The sequence below is a fragment of the Dermacentor silvarum genome, chromosome 1 (assembly GCF_013339745.2).
Source record: "Dermacentor silvarum isolate Dsil-2018 chromosome 1, BIME_Dsil_1.4, whole genome shotgun sequence".
In the NCBI taxonomy this organism is placed as follows: domain Eukaryota; kingdom Metazoa; phylum Arthropoda; class Arachnida; order Ixodida; family Ixodidae; genus Dermacentor; species Dermacentor silvarum.
Genome location: NC_051154.1, coordinates 418,679,313 through 418,702,639, shown reverse-complemented (window position 1 = coordinate 418,702,639; position 23,327 = coordinate 418,679,313). Strand labels below are relative to the sequence as shown.

The 23,327-nt window shown below is 49.0% G+C and overlaps 1 protein-coding gene across 1 annotated transcript in view; it reads left to right on the top strand.

The window, feature by feature from the left end:
- Nucleotides 1-23,327, top strand: part of LOC119447504 (nose resistant to fluoxetine protein 6) — a 515,692-nt gene that overhangs the window by 272,110 nt on the left and 220,255 nt on the right. Inside the window, exon 5 of the mRNA XM_049660741.1 lies at nt 6,658-6,758. Within this exon, the coding sequence (XP_049516698.1) occupies nt 6,658-6,758 (101 nt within the window). The remainder of the gene's footprint in view (nt 1-6,657; nt 6,759-23,327) is intronic.

The window sequence follows — 23,327 nt, the reverse complement described above, 5'->3', positions numbered from 1 at the left end:
CAAAGGCATGTAAATCGCAAAATTTCAGTGTTCTATTTTCCTCTTGTGCGAGAGCAGAGCTCTTCAGTTAACTGAGGATAAATATTATCGTTTATAGCCGATTTCCGCCCACCCATCTATTTTATTTTCGCATGAATACTCTCGTTCTACGATTAAATTTCTGGATGTTACAGTTTCCCTATCTAACAACAAACTAACCACTAAACTTTACAGAACCAACGGACAGGCATCGTTAGCTTCACTTTAAAAGTTCTCACGTAAAACACTGGAAAACCAGTATATCATATAGTCAGGCGCTCCGCTTTAAAAAGCTTTGCTCGGAACAGTCGGACTTTTATGAAAGCTGCGAAAAACTTCGCGAAGCTTTAATCCAGCAGGAATACCCATGTCATATTGTGGATGATGCCGTTAAAAGGGCCGATGCGCTGAATCGGAAGGACTTGTTCGGCGCATCAAAGCAATCGTCCATTCAGACACAAAGTACCCTCGTTCTAACCCACTCAGCATCGGTTCCCAATGTCTCGCAAATCCTTAAAAAAACATTTCAATATACTAGCGGAGAGTGATCACCTTAAAGTTATCTTTCCAGAACCCCCACGGGTAGTCTTCAGACGGTCTAGTAATCTGCTTGACATCTTAACGTCATCTAAAACGAAGATTCCTGAGACTGCGGGTTGCCAAACTTGCAAGAAAGCACAAAGCAAGGTTAGTGCACGCATGACGACGTCATGTATTGCCAAAAGCACCACCTCCGATTTCCACACGAAATTTAAAGGTAATTTTACGTGTGACACTAACAACTGTATCTATTTGCTGGAATGTTCTGTTGGCAAATACACCCACACACAAGCAAGTTGATTGCAAAAGGCCACGTTGCTAACGCCAGTGCGATAGGAAACTTGGTTCCTTCTGCATCAGTGAGATAGACAGTACGTTGGACAAGCTGCAACACCCTTCCGCTTTAACAACAATAAATGCCACGCAGCTACTCTCCCTCATCTTCCTCTATCAAAACACGTGCGCATTCCAGGCCACTCATTTGATAAAATCACCGCAACAATCCTTCAATCTGGTTTTCATTCCCACCACGACAGAGAGCTTCGAGAATCCTAATTCATAAATTTAAAGCGGTTACTTGTGGAATCAATGAAAGTGCTGGTAAACTTTCCTTTTTACCCATTTAGTGTGCTAACACCTTGCAAGTTTCGTGGCCCCTTATTATTTCACATATACTTTTATCTCAAGCACTTTTGGTTTCTTTCATGTTAAAAGGTGTGCACCTGCATTTCTAGCTGTCATTATTCCCTTTTTATTCATTTCTGTAGAGTAGCTAGCTGGGTCAGTTGGTACATACTGAATAGTGAAAACCAGTCAAAAGACGAAGCACAGAGAAGAGACGTGGCACACACAACGACTGGACTAACAACTGTGCTTTATTGAAAAACCCCGTCTCCCAGGAAAAACCAGGCGAGCGTGCGCAGCTCAAAAGCCGACACCCACACACAAACTAATGTTGATTGCAAAATGCCACGTTGCTAACGCCACTGCGATAGTACACTTAGTTCCTTCTGTATCAGTGAGATGAGGTAGTACTGACGCAATTATCCCTTTGCATGTTGATATGGTAAGCTTCGAGAATTTCACGCTCCATCTTGCCCTTGCCCCTACCAAGGATTTTGTCATTGGAAAAAAGCGGGACGAGGCCGCATTCCCGACAATTGCGAGGCAAATTTGCTCTAACAGAGGTGTTCCAAGAATTGCAGTGCTCTCGCAGCCTCTCATTATTACACCGGCCCGTTTGACCGATGTAAACTTTTTTACAATTCAGCGGGAGCTCGTACACCACACGTGTCACACAAGAAATGTAACCGCTGTCATGACACGCGGGGGGTCTATTTCTGCCACGTGCAACACATGAGCAAAGGCCTGAAAGTTTGCATGGAGCCCAAAAAACAACGTTAACGCCCTGCCTCGCAGCAACTTTCTTGACGTTGTGGGAAACCCAATGTACACATAGGACATCACATAGAAAGCCGCCACAGCGCCAATCGCAACTTCGCAAGTAGGGCCCCTCGCGGCGGCACTCGGATATCGCCGGCGCGCAAGGAAGAAGCGCAGAAACATGCACGCTTGCAGTAACGGAGGGACGCGCAAGCGTCGGTCTCGACACCAGGGTAGCCACCCTAACCAGGGGTGCGGCGCCAGTAGGCGAGGAGGACCGTTTCGCCACGCGCTCACGTGCCCCGCAATATTTTGTGGCCGACTGTACGTAGAGGCTTTGCGTATGTAGATCGTATGTACGTGTAAGCAGTGCGCATGCGCAGAACGTAGCGGCCGCGCGCTGGTCTCACGGACGTACGTGAGATTCGATTTTTTCCGTGCGTTTCTTGCGTACCTAGACAGATTCGCGTGGGGGTTTCGCGAGATCACGAACAAGCGATAGCGTGCCGAGCGCGCGCAGACGGCTTGCACCGAAACACGGCGACAAGATGACTGGTCGTCTTTTTTATTCCAAGGCAACGATGACAGCGGGTAACGCTTGTACAACACACTAGAGCACTGCACGGGCTCGGGCTTGCCCGTGGGCCGGGCCGGGCCGGGTAGAGCAGTTTTTTCATGGGCTCGGGCCGGGCTCGGGCACGGCGTGTGCTTTTTGACCCGGGCCCGGGCCGGGCTCAGGTTTTTTGACGCGGGCCCGGGCCGGGCTCGGGCTTTCTGGTGGTGTGCATGTAACGTGCAGCAAGTTATTCTCGGGTTTTCAACTCTGAAAAACATGTATTTTTCGGTCTCGGGCCGGGTCCGGGCCAGTTTCGAGCCGGGCTCGGGTCGGGCTCGGGCCTAAGGTAAAGGGGTGGCGGGCCGGGCCGGGCGGGTAACGTAGATTATTTATGGGCCCGGGCCGGGCCCGCGTCTTTCCATAAAAGTTTTGATCGGGCTCGGGCGGGCCGCCCAACGTAAAAACGGGCCCGGGCTGGGCTCGGGCTGAAAAAATCGGCCCGTGCAGTGCTCTACTTGAACACACTTCCAGGCATTGCGGAGACTATAACCGGCATGCATCAATGCACATCACCAGACTGGCTGAAATACTCATCTTGGATTGAATAGGCTACCGCAGTGTTCATATTTCCCGACAGATGGAGCTCCGGGAACGCAGCGACAAATCTAGGCCTTAAGTTTAGCACAGAGAAATCAGGGATTATGATCTTTAATGAGCACACGAGTAACTTCGTGGTGTCAATTCAACAGCAAGTAATACCCATAGTGAAGCAATATAAGTACCTCGGCGTACACATAAACGAAGGAAAGAATTACTCAAGCAACCACCAAGATAATCTGAAAATAAAGGGGAAGCGGAATGCAGCATTAATGAAACACAGAGCACTGTGGGGCCACAATAAGTATGAGGTGGTGCGTGGAATCTGGAAAGGAGTAATGGTGCCAGCGCTAACATTCGCAAATGCCATTATATGCTTAAAATCGGATATATTGGCGGGTTTGGAAGTTAACCAAAGATCAGTAGGCCGGTTGGCTTTGGGAGCACACGGTAATACGACAAATGAGGCAGTGCATGGAGACATGGGTTGGGCCTCTTTTGAAGTCAGAGAAGCACAAAGCAAAATTAGTTTTGAAGAAAGGCTGAGGAACATGGATGAAAATAAATGGGCGGCTAAAGTGCACAAGTATCTCTACATGAAAAGCGTGGACACAGAATGGAGGAAGAGGTCAAGGAAGTTGGCAACCAAGTACAGGATAATCGAAACTGTAAATAGACAACCAGGGGTCATCAGAAAGAAAGTGAGAGAAATAGAGACCGTGAATTGGATGCAAAGAATGGAAACGAAAAGGACAATGGAGATTTACAAGAATGAGAAGAAAGAAATTAGAAGGGAAAATCTGTACGATAACACAAAGGGCAGTGCCTTGCTATTTGAGGCTCGAGCCGGTTGCCTAAGGACGAAAACATATCGGAACAAATATTCGGAATTAGATGAGACATGTGTATGCTGCAGTAAAGATCCAGAGACCACTCAGCACATCCTAATGGAATGCGACGGGATCCACCCAGCGAGAACCGTAGGTAACGTGCAACTCCCAGAAGCGCTTGGGTTTAAAGTGGAAGGAAACATAAACAGATCAGCCGTAGAGATCAGCAAGAGTCCTCTTGGCTCGCGTCGCGTACGTGTTGCTAAAAGCGTTTCACATTGTGTGCACGTAAGGTACGTGGACTTTTCCCGTTTCCCCACGTACGGGTAACTAAAACTGTCTTGCGTTTAGTCGTCTGCTCGTTCGTTTAGTCGTTCAGACGCTTGCTCATTCGTACGGCCGACGCACTTGCTGGAGTGCACTAGGCTGGTGCGTTCGTGCCCTCTGCCAGCCATTGTGCCTCATAGCTGATACGCGAATTGACATGGTAAGAACGGCGCAGATTATTTAGATTACTGCGGTTTGCGGGAGGTCGGGATGTTGGAATTCGTTCGTATTGTATTATTTACAGTCATTCGCAACAAGATCTTTGTACACGCGCTTGACAAATGTTGCGTACCTAATTGTAGCGCACGCGATACATTCGGAGTCGTTATGGTATACGGCGTTAGCGCTCGTTTAGGTCGTTAAAAAAAGTTATCAAGACAGGAAAAAAATACTGTCGTCACTGAATTTGTATAACCCTCCATATGGAAATTCTGTGCTGGGGTGATACGCAGGATTCGCCGAGTTTCCTCGTTCGCACGAGTTTTACCCGAGTTTGCTCGATGGCGGTCAGTGAACGGCGATAGCAAGGAACGCGCAAAAACAGGAGGAAAAAAGAAATGTCGAGATAAAGCCGCGTATGATTAAAGCCTCTCCATGTAAAAGTAGCGCCAACCACTTCCCTCCTCCTCCGTTCGACTGTCGCGCTCGGCGCGGCCAGCGCGATCGAGGCGCGATCCCCTTAAACTTCGTACAGTTGCGACACTCACCTCCTCCGCCTTAATACGATGCTGCGTATTAAGAAAATTTCTCAGATTGACGACTTCTTGCATTGCCCGTTTTTTACAGCCAAGCTGTCTATTGCTAGGATCCGGAATTTGAACGCGTCCGCGCGAAAAACTCTGCCCTAAAAAGTGAGAGCGAAAGAGCCAACAACAAAAGCAAATGCATATCGCCGCTCGCATCGGAGCTCGGTTTAACCGCCACCTGTGTCTAAAACGATGTCTCCGTGAATGCGTGACGAGTGCGTGATGCAGTGTGCGCCTGATAAGGTGACCGAGGAGAAAGGGTTGGCGCTCCTCGGCACCACTCTTCCACAGCTGGCTCCGTTGCCGCTCGTCATTCTAGCGTAGAATTTCACTTCTCTCGTCGTAATGGGGAGGTCGCGTTTACGGGGATATGAGCTTAAGGTAAGTAAATTTGCAGAATTCCCATCATGTAAAGGAAATTCACAGAAGAATAAAATTGAGTTGAAGTGCATACGGCAGGGATTGCCAAATCCTGACTGGGAGATTACCACTGTCGCTGAAAAGAAAAGTGTACAATCACTGCATTCTACCGGTGCTAACATATGGGGCAGAAACTTGGAGGTTAACAAAGAAGCTCGAGAACAAATTGAGGACCGCAGAAAGCGCGATGGAACGACAAATGTTAGGCCTAACGTTAAAAGAGTGTGACAGAGCGGTGTGGATCAGAGATCAAACTGGGATAGCAGATATTGTAGTTGACATTAAGAGAAAAAAATGGAGCTGGGCAGGCCATGTAATGCGTAGGATGGATAACCAGTGGACCATTAGGGTCACAGAATGGATACCAAGAGAAGGGAAGCGCAGTCGAGGACGGCAGAAAACTAGGTGAGGGGATGAAGTTAGGAAATTTGCAGGCGTAAGTTGGAATCAGCTACCAAAAGACAGGGGTAATTGGAGATCGCAGGGAGAGGCCTTCGTCCTGCAATGGACATAAAAATAGGCTGACGATGATGATGATGAGCTTAAGGGGGTATGTCGGTTTTACGTGCCGGGCAGATTTAATAACAGAGGTGATACGCGAATGTGCGTGTGTCACGATGACCACCGATCAGGACAATAAATATGTTCAAAGTTCTGTGTCACCTCTGTGTCGTGCGCTAAACAGCTACGCTGGTCATCCACCTTCACAGAGTGGAACGACTCATGAATTTTTTTCTTTTCTTTTACTGCTTTGGTTGTTTTACCATCTTACTGTGTATTTTTATGGTCCTCATGGCGGCACCACACAGTGGTCTCATCTATTGTAAAATAAATAAATGAATTCTAGAGTATCATAATGTGTTTTATTGCTTTGATCGCATGTGCATGTGCTTTTTCGTTTATTAGCCCTGAGACACAACTTGCAGTGTCGCACGACATTACTTCGGGAAATTCAAAACTTTTACATAGAGCTTTGTTTGATCGTCATTGCCTTTATACTTCTTTTTTGATTGCCCCCCCCCCCCCCCGACACAAAATTATACGACCGAAAAAATAACCTAATTTCTTCGTCAGCCACACTGCTGTGGCTGTCGAGGGTCGATACCGTGATTTATTTGGTAAATATAATGCACCCCTATCAGGAAGGAACAATCGTAGCTCTAGACATGGTTTTTGGTAAAAATATAAGAGAAAGAATTGCTGTTGTCGGTCAATAAAATTTACCACTTCTTTCTTTCAGATTTATTCTTGGTGGGTTCGTCGTAACTGTTTTGGCAGCGACTTTCTGTGACATCGTGTTGGGCTGCTTAAAGGATCAGGGCCGCTACAACAACATGCCAGGTATGAGCCAAATTTAGGTTGCAAATATTAGTACTAGATGATATCTAGTGACGTCAGACTTGCAAGTATCAGGGATGGACATACACCATCCTTAGATACAGTTTACTTGCATGACCTTCGCACGCATTGTATGATCAAATGACCGTGCTTGTTAGTCCTTGAATAATGAAAATTCGATGATATTACTCTAGCGAGAACCAGCGCCTTCCATCGCCTTCGCGTGTGAAAGCAGCGCGTTTTATTGCCACAGCAATAAATTATATGAACCCTCCAAGCACATTTACGCCGTCGTCATCGTCGTCGCCGTGATGTTCCGTATAAAGTCCAAGCGCGATAACACCGTCGCCGCGCGCTGTATGTTTTTTGTGCGAGTGAAATCGAACGAGGCGCGCGGCTCTATCAGGCACGCGCAAGAGAGGGAAGCTGACAGTCTGCGTAAGCAGGCAGGCGTAAGCACTCGAAGGTTGGACCCTACCACGTGTAGCCTTTGCCGTGTCCGGGGAAAGGAGGATCCTGGGGGTTGAGCCGATGCCGGGTGTTTGTACCTTTATGGCCCCCCAGCAGAGGCAACACAGTTCTTTGGCCTCTGCTTCACGCAGACGGCACCCCTGGACTTACCCATCCGGGGGAAATCGGTAGTCGCCTTTTCCTATCCCCCTCTTCAATTGTCCTCTTTTTCTCCCGCTTTCCTGCCTCCTTTTCACTTAAGAATTTATGATCCTCCAGGCAGCTAGGGTTAACCTTGTGTGAGATAGCCAACCTTGGTTATATCATATTTGGTTATAGTAGTTGTGTACAGCTGGCGTTGGCAGGTCTTGTTTATAACAATCTTGTCGCGTCCCCGTTTGGGGCTCTGCAGTGAGCGGCTGGCAGCGCCGCCGAAATCACTCTAATTTGTATGGCTTCCTTATATCCCAGACTCCCTGATCGCGCCCTCTAATAAAAAGATGGCGCACCGATGAATCTTTCAACTTCTTCACTACGTGCACGGAAATTTTCTCAGGTTTCCACGTGATTCACAGTGAATCCCCCGGCAAAACCGTAAGAACAGTATCACTTCTTGTAGATGCTAAATGCCTTACTCACTCTCTGGGCCCTAGATACAAACTCACAAAAATGGCCAGTGGTGACATTCTCCCCGAAGTCCGTGAAGTGTATGAGTGCTCAGCATGAAAATCTGCCAAAACTTGGCCTGTTTGGTGACACCCAAATTCCTGTAAGCCCTCATCGTTCTATGAATAGTACACGAGGGGTAGTATCAGATCCGGACCTACTGGAATTGACTCAGACAGAGGTCCTAGAGGGCTGAAAAGAGCATCATGTCACGAATGTGCAGCGAATAAAGATCCGGCGACACGACAAGGAAATTCCTACAAGACACCTCATACTTAACTTTTGTACAAGCGTGGTTCTCGAACACATCGAAACTAGTTACATCAAAATAAATGTCACACCGTACATTCCGAACCCTCGACGCTGCTTTAAGTGCTAGAGATTCGGTCACAGCTCTCAGAGCTGCCGGGGCCATACCACCTATGCAAAGTGCGCATCGCATGACCACGCTGCGGACAACTGCGATGACCCACCCCACTGTGAAGGTGAACACCCGACATATTCACGCTCCTGTCCCTCATGGAAAAATAAAAAAGAAATTATCACGCTTAAAGTAAAAAAGAACATTTCCTTTAAAGAAACACGAAAACGCCTCATTTGTGGGGCCTTCTTTCTCCGAAGTGGCACGGCAGGGGGCAGTGCCACAACGGTTCTCGGCGGCCGTTCGGACCACGCAAAGTGGACCTGCGGTAGCGCCACCCGCCCCCACTGCGGGATCAGCTAGTGCTGTTCCGCCACCCACCAAGAAGAGTCAGGAGTCCTCAGGACGTGCGGGCTTTAGGACTTCTAGGGCCTCTGCTCGCACAGAGATGCCCTAAACACCCGCGAGCGGGTATCTAGTGCCTTGGCGGAGGCGGTGGATGCATTACCAAGTGTATCGGCGTCTGAGACTCCGAACGATCGGCGTAGCTCTCAGGAGCACGTCCAAAAAGACAAACCCCGCATCACGGGGCCCGGAAAGGGCCCTAGCTGTGGGCTAGCATAGCTTTCCTCTCTTAAACACACAGCACAAAACACTTTCACTATGGACACACAAATATTACAGTGGAATGTTAGAGGACTTCTTCATAACTTCGACGATATTAGAGAGCTCCTACATAAACATAACCCAAAGTTGCTGTGTGTTCAACAGACACATCTGAAACCCACACACATTTCTTGGTCAATACAATATCTACCGTAAAGACCGTGGCGTGGCCTCGTCTGGCAGTGTAGCAATAGTTGCGGACAAGTCTGTAGCTTGTTAATATGTCGTCCTTCAGACGCCCCTTCAGGCAGTGTCAGTTCAGGGCAATTCTTTTCGGTAAGTTGGTAACCGTGTGCTCCATTTATATACCCCGAATCATCAGCTCGAGAACACAGACTTCTATAACCTCCTTGATCAGCTTCCCGCACCCTACATACTCGTGGGAGATTTTAAAGCTCATAACACGATGTGGGGAGTGTTGCGTCCCGAATCGGCCGGGCGCATTCTTTGATTGTTTCCCATCGAGGCAGGCCCTTTCATGAGCGTCGCCGAGACGGCGACAGTGCCAGACACCGACGAGACAGGCAAACAAGCGCCCCAACTAGGCAGTGCGCATTCTTTAGGTGCTTCCCACGATGCCACCCCCTTCATCAGCCGCCGCCTACTTGTCGACGCGGCGCGACACCAGCTGGGACGCGATGACAAAGAAGCTCACGAAGCTTGCCCCCCTTCGTTAGACGCGGGGATTAGTGCAAAGGCCATTCTCCTGACCCGGGCAAGCTGACCGTCGGAGGGCAAGAAACAGGTCACCGACTTTCGTAGAGGGAGTGTCAACCCCCTGTTTCCGGATTGCCTCGTCCTTGCTTCGAATGTGCAACATTGTTGGCGCTGAGCCGTGCTCCCTCAAGGGCTGCAGAAGATAGCGTCAACCTTTCCCTTTCCCTCAAGAACCACTTATCATCATCAACATTGGAGGCGGAGTTCAGCGAACAAGACGGCCCGTCTGATTGGCCGCATCAAGGTCATCTGATTCCCTAGTCGGGTCAACTAGGGAAGACCGATGTTTTATAAGGGGACACCTTGCGTGCAGTGGTGTGTTTGCTGACGTGTTCCAATATGAACTCAGACATGTAGTGAGCTGAATTTCAAAGTGCTCTCCCATGGAGTGGGCTTCCATATTTGGAGCCACTGTAAATATTGTAGAATAAACCCTTTTTTCTATCGCTCTTACTCCCGGACGTACTCATCCCTTTGGCTGAAGAATCACCGGCCTAAACGCTACCCGATATCCCAACGAACTGGCAGCAGCGGCGGAATAATCTCCGACCCGCAACAACGGATGGCAGCGCTGAGATGAAACGCCAACCCGTTCATAACAGCTGGATGGCAGCTATGGGATGAATCCTAACCCCGAGCCGCGAGCAACTGGATGGCCATGGTGAGATCGACCCTTCAGTCAACGCCAGTCGCAGGCATCTCGTTCGCGACCAATTGGATGGCCGCAGTGAGAGGGACCCTGCAGCGAACGCCAGTCGCCGGCAACTGATTCACGAGCGACTGGATGACAGCGGCAAGATGGAGCGTGCAGCCAACTGGCTCGCGAGCGGCTGGATGCACGCAGCGCATCATGACTGCACGGTACAGGGTGAGTGCCTGGCTTTGCGCTTGAGTCATCGGATCTTTTAGCCTAGACTTTCTAAAAACCGATGAAGCGTGTACAACTGCCCATTTGATACTGTGGTTGCTGCGCATCCAAGCAGAAAGCAGCTTTCAGCATAGATCTGAACCAGCTACTAAAGCCAGACCTCATACTTTTGTGGGAGTAATTGGGACGTAGAGACCTACCGGAATTGTAATCAATTAAAGGCGGCCCAGGATTTACGTCTTCTTTCAATTGATTCGATGCGGTGGAGGAGAACTTGGGGACTTGGTGCTACTTCTGTGTGTAGGCATTTGGTTTCTGCTATATTTTCCAGGCTTCAAATTCTCTTGGGAAAACAGAATTGAACCGCTGGTATTTTTTCTTACTTGCATTGCAATTTTTACGGGTTTTGCAGCAAGTATTGTGGAATAGCTGAGCCAAAGCCTAAAGAAGTGACCATGGACCTCATGAGTTTGACTAGAGCTAGCTTGTTGCGTTTGTGTGAAGAGCTCGACGTAGAAATAGATTATGATAAATCAGAAGCCGAAATTAGAGCCATTTTAGAAAGCAACAGTGATCAGGAATACTTTGAATACTTCGGCAACTCAATTCTAAAAGAGCAGGAACAGGAAGCAATTGAGAATGAGGAGGAGTTGAAAAGACAGGATTGGATTAGGCAACAACACGAAGAGATAGAAGCTCTCAGTCAGGAGGTTGAAAGATTGGAACAGGGTTTTGAAGTGGAGGAACAGAAATGTCAGGCACCCGCAGTAGTAGCGCACGGAAAGTGCGAAGGAGTAGCACGCACGGTTCTACCGATGGTAGAAAGAGAGGCTGATCCCCGTGAGCCTAATGGCACGTTCACAGGTGAGGCCAGATCCATAGACCGTGACGTAGTTCTTGAGAAGCCCGTTAATGGGGACCGTATTGAGCGCGACGAGATACTGTGCCAATGGAATACTAGAGAAGCAGCTAGGCCAGCTGTGGACGGTTTGGCACAGTTATCCAGGGAGTACGTCGCGAAGGTAGCTCTTGCAGAAGCCCGAAGTGGCCCCGAGTCGTCAGACAAGAGCACCTGTGCAGATTCCAATCGGTCAGGAAAGTGCGCTAAAGCACAATGTAGGCAGGGCAGTGCAGTTGTGGACAGCTCCCAAGTATGCGAGCTACGTTGCGAAAAGGGAAATAGCTGCATTGTCCCTGAGTGTTTGAAGCTCTCCGCCAGTCGAGATAGCATTGAGAGGAATGATTTACCCGCAAATCATTCAGACTGTGCGGTTGAGCTAGAAATAGTGAGCGATGAAATAAGTGCCGGTCAGCACGAGATTCAAGCGGAAGGCTTGAAAATTAGCACTACAAAGCGTGCTAGGATGAAGCGGCGTCGCAAACTCAGGAATGCGGCAGACAGGGCAACGCGGCCGAATAAAGGCTCTAAACCCAGTGGGGAGCGCAGTCAAAGAGTTCGAACGGCGCGTTTGTTCCTTGGAATTTTTGCAGACAGGGCGCGTCCGAACCGCCGGACAAGAAAGAAAAGAAAGGGCCGATCGGCGCGAAGGTGGACAAAAGCGAATGTGGCGCGAAGGGGGCGATTATGTTCCCCCTCGTTCGGTTCTTTTCGAAGTGTGTTAGGCGTGACACAGGAGAGCGAGCCGGTACGGCGACGCGAATCGGTCACGCGCGGTAGCGAAGTCGTCGCACGGCGCTCAGAAGGCATGATGCCTGCTTGTACAGTGTTGAGGGTGGGCAGTGAGGAGATTAACCTACGTGCCCTTTGTATTCCCTCGTTAGCAAGACAAGTTTTCAGACCGCGCCCGCCTCGAGTACGGCTCAAAGATATGGCGCCACCATAAGCTATTCGGAAGGAAAAACGACGCAGGTTTTGTGGAACATGATTTTGTTTGTTACTTTTTTTGTATGTTTGGTTAAATGTTTCGAGATCTCCGAGAGTTGAGATCGTTTGGATAAGCACATTTCGAGCTTAATTTTTGTTCGTTTATTTTAGAAGCTTAGCGAGATGCCGAAAGAGATAGTTTGCGCGCGCCTAAATGTTTCTGAAACTTTTTTTCAACGTGTCGTTCCCTTTTAGGCAAATATGCTTCTTTTTGTAGGAGATACGCTTGCAGTGTCAAGTCCAGGCTATTTGTTCAAAGCCTGTAGTGGCACGCTTGATTATCGGTTTACTTTTCGGTAATGTTAGCGCATACTTTACGCAATATTCTTTGCTGTTGTTTTTTTAGTGTTTGTCCTTTGTGGACAGTAGAAAAAATTGTTAGTGCGTGAGTCGCACGTTTTACATGTGAATTTTTTCCGCAAAGTTAAGGCGACTCTTACAGTACATCCATGATGCAAATGTGGCTCTCAGTGACACTAGTACGTGCGATACTAGCGGCTGTCAGACTGTTCATGGCGGTTGTGCCGCGTATGATATTTCATTTATCATTTATTTAGAGCATTTTCAAGTATTCTACCTATGCTCTCTGCTGCACAACGACCTGGTTTTGTTGAACTCAGAGGTTCATGTGAGCTCGCTTTGGCGGCACAAAATTTTGGGTCCAAATTATTAGGTTAAGCGAGGCCTGATGGATTAAATGGATTTCGGGCGCTTGCACACCGTGTGGCGCTTGGTCACTGGGAATGACTCTTCCGTATCGGATATTGCGAGAGAGTTGCGCAATCCTGATCTAATTTAAAAATTGTAGGCTTCAGCGAAGGTTTGGTGATTTGATGGCTGCTTTGGTGCTATTATTAGATAAGGACAGGTGCGTTGATTTGTTTGCTAGACCCGATGGCTCTCAGCGCGAGCAGGGCGCTTTCCTGTGCCCTGTGGTTCGTGTGTATGCTTGTGTATTCCCAGGGAGAAGGCCACAACGAGGTTAATGCTGGGACCTCATGCTCGAGTGTGTCATCGGCCATCATTTCAAGAAGAAACCCCGAGCTCTCGACCGACCACCGACGCTTCGGGCAACCTGACAGCTGGTCACCCTCAGGTCGGATCTTCCGACGGGGGAGGAGTCTGTTGCGTCCCGAATCGGCCGGGCGCATTCTTTGATTGTTTCCCATCGAGGCAGGCCCTATCATGAGCGTCGCCGAGACGGCGACAGTGCCAGACACCGACGAGACAGGCAAACAAGCGCCCCAACTAGGCAGTGCGCATTCTTTAGGTGCTTCCCACGATGCCACCACCTTCATCAGCCGCCGCCTACTTGTCGACGCGGCGCGACACCATCTGGGACGCGATGACAAAGAAGCTCACGAAGCTTGCCCCCCTTCGTTAGACGCGGGGATTAGTGCAAAGGCCATTCTCCTGACCCGGGCAAGCTGACCGTCGGAGGGCAAGAAACAGGTCACCGACTTTCGTAGAGGGAGTGTCAACCCCCTGTTTCCGGATTGCCTCGTCCTTGCTTCGAATGTGCAACATTGGAGGCGGAGTTCAGCGAACAAGACGGCCCGTCTGATTGGCCGCATCAAGGTCATCTGATTCCCTAGTCGGGTCAACTAGGGAAGACCGATGTTTTATAAGGGGACACCTTGCGTGCAGTGGTGTGTCCTGACGTGTTCCGATATGAACTCAGACATGTAGTGAGCTGAATTTCAAAGTGCTCTCCCATGGAGTGGGCTTCCATATTTGGAGCCACTGTAAATATTGTAGAATAAACCCTTTTTTCTATCGCTCTTACTCCCAGACGTACTCATCCCTTTGGCTGAAGAATCACCGGCCTAAACGCTACCCGATATCCCAACGAACTGGCAGCAGCGGCGGAATAATCTCCGACCCGCAACAACGGATGGCAGCGCTGAGATGAAACGCCAACCCGTTCATAACAGGAGGCTCACGATGAGACGCCAGAGGTAGATTCAAAGAAAACGTCCTCGTGAACTCCTCTTCAATAAAAAACCCCAACCTATTATAATCTTCATCATAATTGATATTCACCAATAGAGTTGTCGATTGGCTTTGCGTCCCTTTTTTCCGTCTTACAATGGACTGTAATCAAAAACCTATTCACAAGTGACCACTTTCCGGTAACTCTAAACATAGTAACCCAACATAACTCCCCTCCGCATGTCCCTAAGTGGAATCTGGCCGCCGCCGATGGGAAACTTTTTAAAGAATCGACATTTTTATCATTACATTTTATCAGCGAATTTAGTATAGGCGACGCAGTAGGGTATTTTACCGCTTTTATTACTGAGGCAGTAGAGAAATGCATTCAACAAACAAGTGGCCGCTCGTTCAAAAGACGAGTGCCTTGGTGGAATAAAGACTGAAAGCAGGCACGCAAAAAACAACATAAAGTATGGAGCATACTCCGTCGATCGCCAACAGCTGAAAACCTGATCGAGTTTATACACATTAAATCACAGGGAAGGCGGACGCGACGGCAAACTAGGAGGGTAAGCTGGGAAAGGTTCCTTTCATGCATTAATTCGTATACCCAGGAGTCAAAAGTATGGAACGGGTTACGAAGTCTTAAGGGGGAGCAACGGCATCCGTTACCCCTGGTAAATGACGAAGGGAACAGCCTAGAAGACCAAGCTGATGCGCTTGTGGATTACTTCGAACGTGTGTCTAGCTCTAGCTGTGCATTATTCCCAATCATTCCTTAATTACAAAGAAATACAGGAACACAAGGCACTTGACCACAGATGCAGACTAAACGAACCATACAACTGTCTCTTCGACATCGCTGAACTGAAAGCTGCCTTGAACGCATGCAAAAGCTCCGCGCCGGGAGCTGAGAGGATCATGTTTCTGCCGATGATCTTAAACCTTTAGTACGCAAGAAACTAAAAAAAACAATTGACAACGTTTGTGGGAGGCTGAAACGAATAATAAGCTATACGTAATAAAACCACCGTTAGGCATTTGTACCTCCACAACGAAAACACGGCCCATCGATGTCCTATTCTGTCGACTCAGAATAGGGCACACGTATGGTATTCACAATTATGTGCTGACTGGTGATGAGCCTCCAACCTGTGGCAGGTTGCATTTATTGCATTTTATGGCCTTTACAGCCACTGTTTTTAGCCTCTACAGCCATGTCACAACCAACTACATAATTCTATTGTGAACTGTGGCCATACTTGGCCCTTGCGCCACCGAACACGCAGTTCATCATCAGGGAAGCTGACAGGAAACGCGCCGTCTTCCGTCGGGGAGCGACGTTGTCCTCCGGCAGCGCATTTCGGGAAGCGCCCATCGCGGCTCAATCTCGTAGGGGGGAAGGAAGGGGGGCCGGCACCAACTGCGAACGTTGCCCTTATCTTGAAACTCATACCTTAATTCGAGTGGTTTTTTCGTCGCTCAGTTTGCTTTGAAGCAATACACAGCACGAAGGTCACTTGACTCGCTGCGGCTGCCGCGTTTCCTGACGTTTTGACAGCGAGTGTCCGCGGTCATCGAGTGTGCCTGTGCTCCCTGGCACCATGCTTGTGAATTTACTTAGCAAGCGAATATTTGCAAGCTTATACAGCCGATAAAACTGCTATCCTTACTTTGTATAGCTGTCTACTAATTTGCTATCGCAATTGATGCTTCGCCTTTTGCGCGAAACTGCGGCTCTTTTTTTCACACTGGATCGCACTGGGGATGCTGGCGCTCGTTGGCAGTCACCCGGGACACCAGTGAGATCGCTGGTCACACTAGACGAGACGCTGGTTTCACTGCTACGACGTTAGCACGCATGTGATGTACTGTCGCTGGAGTTCGCTAGCTCGTACTGGAAACTGCGCCGGTTGCCTCACTGGTGGCAGTATGCCTGTGGAATATTAAATGTTTGGCGCAATTTTATTGGGAGTCCTAAGTGCCGCTATATTTTGCAGACGTAAATCTTTGTTGCGCGTTGCAGCTTGGACTAAAGGCACGTGAGCTGATCCGATTAGCAATGTCACACTGAAGATCACTTTTCCCTTTGACTGTGCGGATGTTCTGGAATAAAAATATGCAAACGCAGACAACGCCTCGTCTTTTAGTAGTTCGTATTTTTTTATTAATCTGGCGTCAACGAACGCTCATTGCTCAGCAGCAGTGCATGCTTACATTTCGTGCACGTTCACCGCGCTTGTTATGTCAGTGTCCGTGACGCGTTCCGGTAATGGTTTTATATTTGTTGATAAGCGATGACGCAACCGACTACGGCGAGTTGTCGCAGTGTTACGACGGGGTGAACGAATTCCGTCGCCACCTTGCTCACACCGAGCTGTTGTCTAAAGAGGATGCCATTAGGAACAAAACCTTTGTGATCGCGTTTTGGGCATATCGTCGTCGTCATCTGTACATACGACTCACCATCATCTTTTGTCTCGCGCGGTGCTTCGTCTCTGCTTCGGGCGGCTGCTCGGAAATAAAGGCATGGCATCGGTCGACGTTTCCTAAATGTGCGGTATGCGACATCAGACAATAATTGATTCGGTAACTGATATGGTAATGATTTACCGTTTACGATGATTCATTAGGGTTAGTGTGCAGTGTAGCTCCAGAGCACACGCCTGTCTGCCCTTACGACGTCTCAAAATGCGTGTATAAGACCACGTGCAAATAATGTCATTCAAGGATTTGCACTCTTTCTTTTTCTCAATTTCCTGCAGAAGCTTCACGCAATAAGCTTTGTGCAAACAATCTCAACTGCCAATTTTTGCATAAATATTTATTAACCTAGGATGTTTCTTCTGTTTGCGCAATTGTGACGAATTGTCCAAATAGCAAATTGTGCAACTACTCACCAGGTCTTCGAGTGTCAGTGGAACACCTGAATCGCATAGAATCTTCGTACGCGCGGGTAAATTGTGCCCTCAGCCCGGGAATAGGAGCCCACGTGCCTATGATGTTGGTGAGAGTCAGCCATTGGCTATTATTGCATTTTTGTGAATGGGCCTGTATTTATTTATTTATTTACAAATACTGCGAGCCATAGCTCTGGGCTTTATACAAGAAAAGAGCAGGTTTGTCGAAAAACATGCCAACATAATAATAAAGCTTCTCAATCCAAACAGGTCAATTAAACGTATTAAATCTGTGTCGCGAAAGCATCAAAGATAAGTAATGTACATTGAAATCAAATAAATACATAACAGTGGCAAACAAGTCGAACATAACAAGCAGCAGCAGTATCGTAAGGTGGAAAGGCTTACAACAAATGTTTCTTTGATTTCCCTTATAAAATTACTTCAATCGAACACTTCAACTGCCGAAAAATTCCAATCAGCAACAGTTCTGGGAAAGAAACTCACTGATGCAGGCGAAGAAGAGGATAGGCAAAAGGTTGAGGATGATGATGATAATATACAGATCAGGAAGAGGTGTGTAATAAACGCCCACACTCTGCTTAAATCCTTCAGTGCGTGTAAATATTGGAGCTAGTAAGTGTCGGTGAAATCGCCTTGTTTTCGTTCTAGCGACTGACTTAACATAATCAGGCAAATTAACATTTAAGTTCCTTGAAATAATTTGGTGCAAAAATGAGCCATCCGATGCCGATTACATGGCCGTACCTGCCGAATTTCTGTACCCATACTTGTAATCGTGCAACATAAAAAACTAGCACGTGTCAGCCCCTCAGAAAATTAAGGCGAAAGCCTTAGGTGTCTGTGTTGGCGGTACCCTTAGCAAAATGCGCAGTGACGTAAAGTGGCCGACGGCACAAAAAATGCTCGCATTGGCGTCACATTTCTCAGGGAGGTTCCTGTAAACAAAGTAAATTAGTGGCTTTGAAAGGAAAGTTTGGTACATTTCGGTCTGGGTGGGAACCGAACCCGGGCCTCCGGGGTGCGATACGAGCACGCTTCCTTGAAGCCACGGCTGCTCTACCGTTCTGGCTTACTGAAGGTATGCCTAGTGCGTGCGTGATAGCACACGTCACGTCGCAGCCATCCCGCTGAATAAAAGTGTGGCCTCGTGCGTGCACTAACATGCTGCAGTTCAGGTACTAAGTTAGGTGTTCATATGTGGCGTTCAGGACGTCGCCTTACTTCCCATTGCGACTCGTTATGTCTAGCCCCGATTGTATAACTTCATGCATTGCCAAATGTGAAGCAGGCTTGTAGTACCAGAGTGTAAAACCTGCCGAACTTTTTCTACGTTATGCCACGAATATTTTCTGGATTCGCGGAATCGTTGTGCACGATCATCAAATTAACACTGCAATGCCCGGCGTATCACACGCTCACCCACACACAAATAAACAAGAGAAGAAGGAGGAACTGAGGGGCTCGATTTGGTTAATCATGACCACATGGCTTTATGCGCATATATATATTGTGAAGAAGAAGACGCGCCTCCGTCCAGCGGCATCGCCAACGCTCGTCCCGCTCTCCTCGTGCTGTTGGTCGCTGGTGTTTTTGGAGACGGTGCTCCACGCTGCCTCGCTGTTCTTGGAACTCGTAGCGTCCTTGACAGACACCGCCAATAAACCTCTTCTCAATTGGTGGAGGTTGCTGGATTTCCCCCGCCGCTTGCACCCTGGAGCTTCGAACCCGACGCTTCCACCCATCATGACCGACAACACCGACCCACCGGCGCCTGCGCCCCAGCCCGTTATCTGCACCGGGGTTCCTCGGCAACGTGATTCGAAGGTCTTCAGCGGTACAGATGAAACGGACGTGGAGGACTGGTTTACGTCGTATGAACGGGTGAGCGCGCATAACAAGTGGGACGACGTTGTCCCGCTCGTCGATTGCGTACGGGATATCTTCGTACTGGTGGTGCTGCCTCCGTTGCTGTGGGCGCTGCCGTAGGTGTCTCCGCAGTGGCGTCCGAGAACTCCCAGAAGGTGTCCTTGTTCTCGTCACCCTTGGAGACGTCAGCTGCACCCAGGAGAAGCTGATCTTGGTGACGATGCCACACGGCCAGGCCCCTTGGCGTGCGTACCTTGACGGCATACGAAACGGGTCCTTTCTGCCGTACCACAGTACCCGGAAGCCATCTGGGTGGTCCCCTGTAATTTCGAACAAGAACACAGTCTCCTACAGCAAATTGTCGAGCGGTGAAGCTGCCTTGCCTGGACTGAATAAATTGTTGGTGGCGAACTAATTCCTCTACTTCTCGCTTAAGAATGTCTAGTTTGGAACGAAGACGGCGACCAAACATAAGGTTAGCCGCCGCTTCTTTTGTCGTAGCGTGGGGTGTATTCCGATAAGCAAGTAGGAAGCTGTTAAGGCTGGCCTGCAGGTTTCCAGTGCTAAAATCTTTCTTCATGGCAGTCTTTAGGGACTGAACGAAACGTTTTACCAAGCCATTCGAACTTGGGTGATGAGGCGCTGTTGTGACGTGGCGCGCTCCTATCTTAGAACAAACGTCTGGAACTCGGCAGACTTAAATTGTGGCCCGTTGTCCGACACGATTGTTGCCGGATAACCGAAGCGGCTAAACATTTCGCGAAGACGATCAATGGTTGCCGTGCTAGTTGTGTTTTTAATGATGCACACCTCTGGCCATTTGGAATCTGCATCCACCACAACTAAGAACATGTGCTGCCGGAAGGGCCCAGCAAAATAGATGTGTACTCGCTTCCAGGGGGACGTTGGCCACGACCATGGGTGCAAAGGAGCACTGTTAGGGGCACTACGCTGCTCCTGGCAAGGTTTGCATCCTTTGACGTGAGACTCAAGATCAGCGTCAATTGAAGGCCACCAAACATAGCTGCGGGCCAACTCTTTGGATCGCACAATACCTGGATGACCGTCGTGAAGTTCTTGTAGAACCAGAGATCTCAGCTTTGCCGGCACCACAACATGCATTCCCCACAGGAGGCAGCCTTGGTGTGTGGTCAACTGTGTTCGCCTGTCAAAGAAAGGCTTGAGCTCCACGTCGTCCGTAAGGTTAGGCCACCCCGTACTTGTGAGCTCGAGTACTCTGCAAAGAACTTGGTCCTGCGAGGTTGCACGTGCAATATCTTTGTGTGTGACCGGCACTGATTGCAAGCGTAACGAGTGGAACGTTTCTTCTGCGTCATTAGCGGGCTCCTGACGAACTGGCAAGCGCGACAAGCAGTCAGCCTCTAGATTTTCTTTTGCCGGTCGAAACTTCAAGGAGTACGTGTAGGCAGACAACGTCACTGCCCAACGTTGAAGTCTTGCTGCTGCCAAAGTTGGTATGCCAGACTTTGGGCCTGAAATAGTCTGCAGTGGTTTATGGTCCGTTATCAGTGTGAACGGGCGCCCGTAAATATAGTAGTGAAACTTCTTAACGCCGAAGATGATAGCTAGCGCTTCTTTCTCGATCTGGCTATACTTCTGCTCAGCATCGGACAGCGTCCGTGAAGCGTAAGCAACAGGGCAAATGGTGCCATCAGCAAAAATATGATAAAGTACAGCACCTACCCCGTAATGAGATGCGTCGCATGCCATTTGAAGTGGTCTTTGCGGATCATAGTGAGCCAGAACTTCTGTAGACGCCAACGCAGCCTTAATGTCGTCAAAGGCCGTTTGACACTCGCTGGTCCACGCCCATGCTTGGTCGTCACGCAGCAATTTGTACAGGGGATGGGCCAGCGTTGGCAGTTGAGGTAGAAATTTTCCGTAGTAGTTTACGGCTCCGAGCAAAGAACGAAGCTGCTGCTTGTTTTCTGGCGCTGGTGCTGCTTTAATGGCATCAGTCTTGTCCGTCGTGGGATGTATGCCATCGGCACTCAACTTGTGCCCCAAGTAGGTCAATTCCTTCTGAAAAAAAGTGCATTTCTCAGCTCTTAATCGAACTCCCCGGCTTTCCAAACGGGTTAGAACTGCTTCCACGTTCTGCAGGTGTTCGTCTCTAGTCCTTCCGGTCACTGGAATGTCGTCCAAATAGCATGCGACACCTTTGAGATCTTTGAGCATGGTGTCCATTATTCGCTGAAAAATACCAGGCGCCGAAGACACGCCGAAAGGTAGCCGGTTTACAGCGAACAGTCCTTTCGTCGTGTTGATCGCCAGAAGACGACGTGCCGGTTCCTCTAGCACTACCTGTTGATAGGCCCTGTTCAAATCAATTTTGGAAAATTCTTGTCCTCCACTGAGTGCAGCGAAAATTTCTTCAACACGTGGTAAAGGATAGCGATCGGTGTCTAGCATAGGGTTCACCGTTGTCTTATAGTCGCCACACAGGCGGATATTTCTGTCTTTCTTTACCACCGGCACTACCGGCGTGGCATACTCGCACGTGGCTAATGGTGTGATCACACCCATTGACTGCATTTTGTCAAGCTCTTTTTCAACTGCTGGAACCAGTGCGAAAGGCACACTGCGCGCCTTCAAAAACTTTGGACGAGCGTCCGCGTTGAGAAAGAGTTCTGCCCTCTCTTCTGTGATGCATCCCAATTCTTTTTTGAAAAGGTTGCTGTACTTTTGCAAAAGCTTGCTCACCTCTACTTTTGCTTCCGTGTTCGTCGGCTCCCGTGCCGAGCAGAGCTTGTTGCAGGAAAATACAGCGTTCCAGTCGAGCCGCACGTGCTGTAACCACTCTCGACCCAGAAGTGGCGGTCCTCCCTGCTCAGTGACATACAAGGGTAATAGAACACTTTGCCCATTATCTTCAACAACTTCAGCCACTCCTGCTGGTTCGACTAATGCACCTGTGTACGTGCGTAGGCGCAAATTTGTCATGCGCAACTTCAAAGAGGGGAACAACTGTTGCTGTTGACTGCGAGAAATTACGGATACCGCCGCTCCCGTAGCCAATTCCATTTCAAGCGGAGTCTTGTTTATCAGCATCCGTACGATTATGGCATCTTTTGCCGAGCACGTCATGCCGTTTAGCATCACTTCTGTGGCACAGTCAAGAACTTTCATGTTGTGCGCTCGCGCGTGAGACAACTTTGCGTTCTGATCAGACTGACATATACGCTGAATATGCCCTTTCTTGCCACAGCCGAAACACGTCGCCGACGCATGTCTGCAGTTTTTGCTCACGTGCTTAAAAGAGCCACACAGCCAACACATTTTGACGCTTTCTTTTCGCTGGCATCTTTTACTGCAGCTGCTTTCTGCCCTTGATTTTGTGCAGTTACATGATTTACGTGAGTGACGCTCGTTGAACCATGCACTTCTGCTGCACTTTTTGTTGCGGAATCCATCGCTAAAGCTTTTTCAACTACCTTCTGAAATGTTAACTTCTTGTCTTCAGCAAATAGCACTCGCTGAATATCCTCTCTTCGTAACCCGCAAACGAATCTGTCCCTCAGTGCCTCGCCTAAAAAATTATCGAACTCGCACGAACTCGAGAGGGAGCGTAGTTCCGCGACAAATTCGGCAATGGATTCAGTCTCGCGCTGAGACCGTCGATAAAACTTGGCTCTCTCACGAATTACTGAAGGCTTCGGTGCCAGATGGTCGCCAAGCAATTTCCTGAGGGTATCGTAAGACTTGCTTGCTGGAAGGTCAGGGGTGGTAAGTGACTTGAGAAGGGCCTACGTCTTCGCCCCTATTCGGCTCAGGAACGCGTGAACCTTGTCTGCCTCCGGTACTTTGTTGAAGTGGGGAAACCATGTCAACCGCTCGTCGTATGAAGTCCAGTCGCTTGCGGAGTCGTCAAAAGGCTCCATGCGGCCAATTCTTCCCACCACTTGCGTCACTGGATCTGCCATCCCTGCTGTTCCGGTAGCTCGCAATGTGGCAGCGACAGCCCCCGGAACTTCAAACAGGGTAGAACCTTTCTTCCGTTATGCCAGGTTCGAAGCAACTCGTCGCCAGATGTTGCGTCCAAAGACCGGAGACAAACGTAGAACAGTAGCAAGCACTTTATTGCTACATAGTGCCGCAAGTACGACGGTACAAAAGGAAGTGAACAGTGAGCGCGGGGAGGCAGCCGAGACATGCCAGCTTTATAGTTATCGCAGTCGGGTCACATGATTACTGGGCAGCTTAGCTGGCCGCT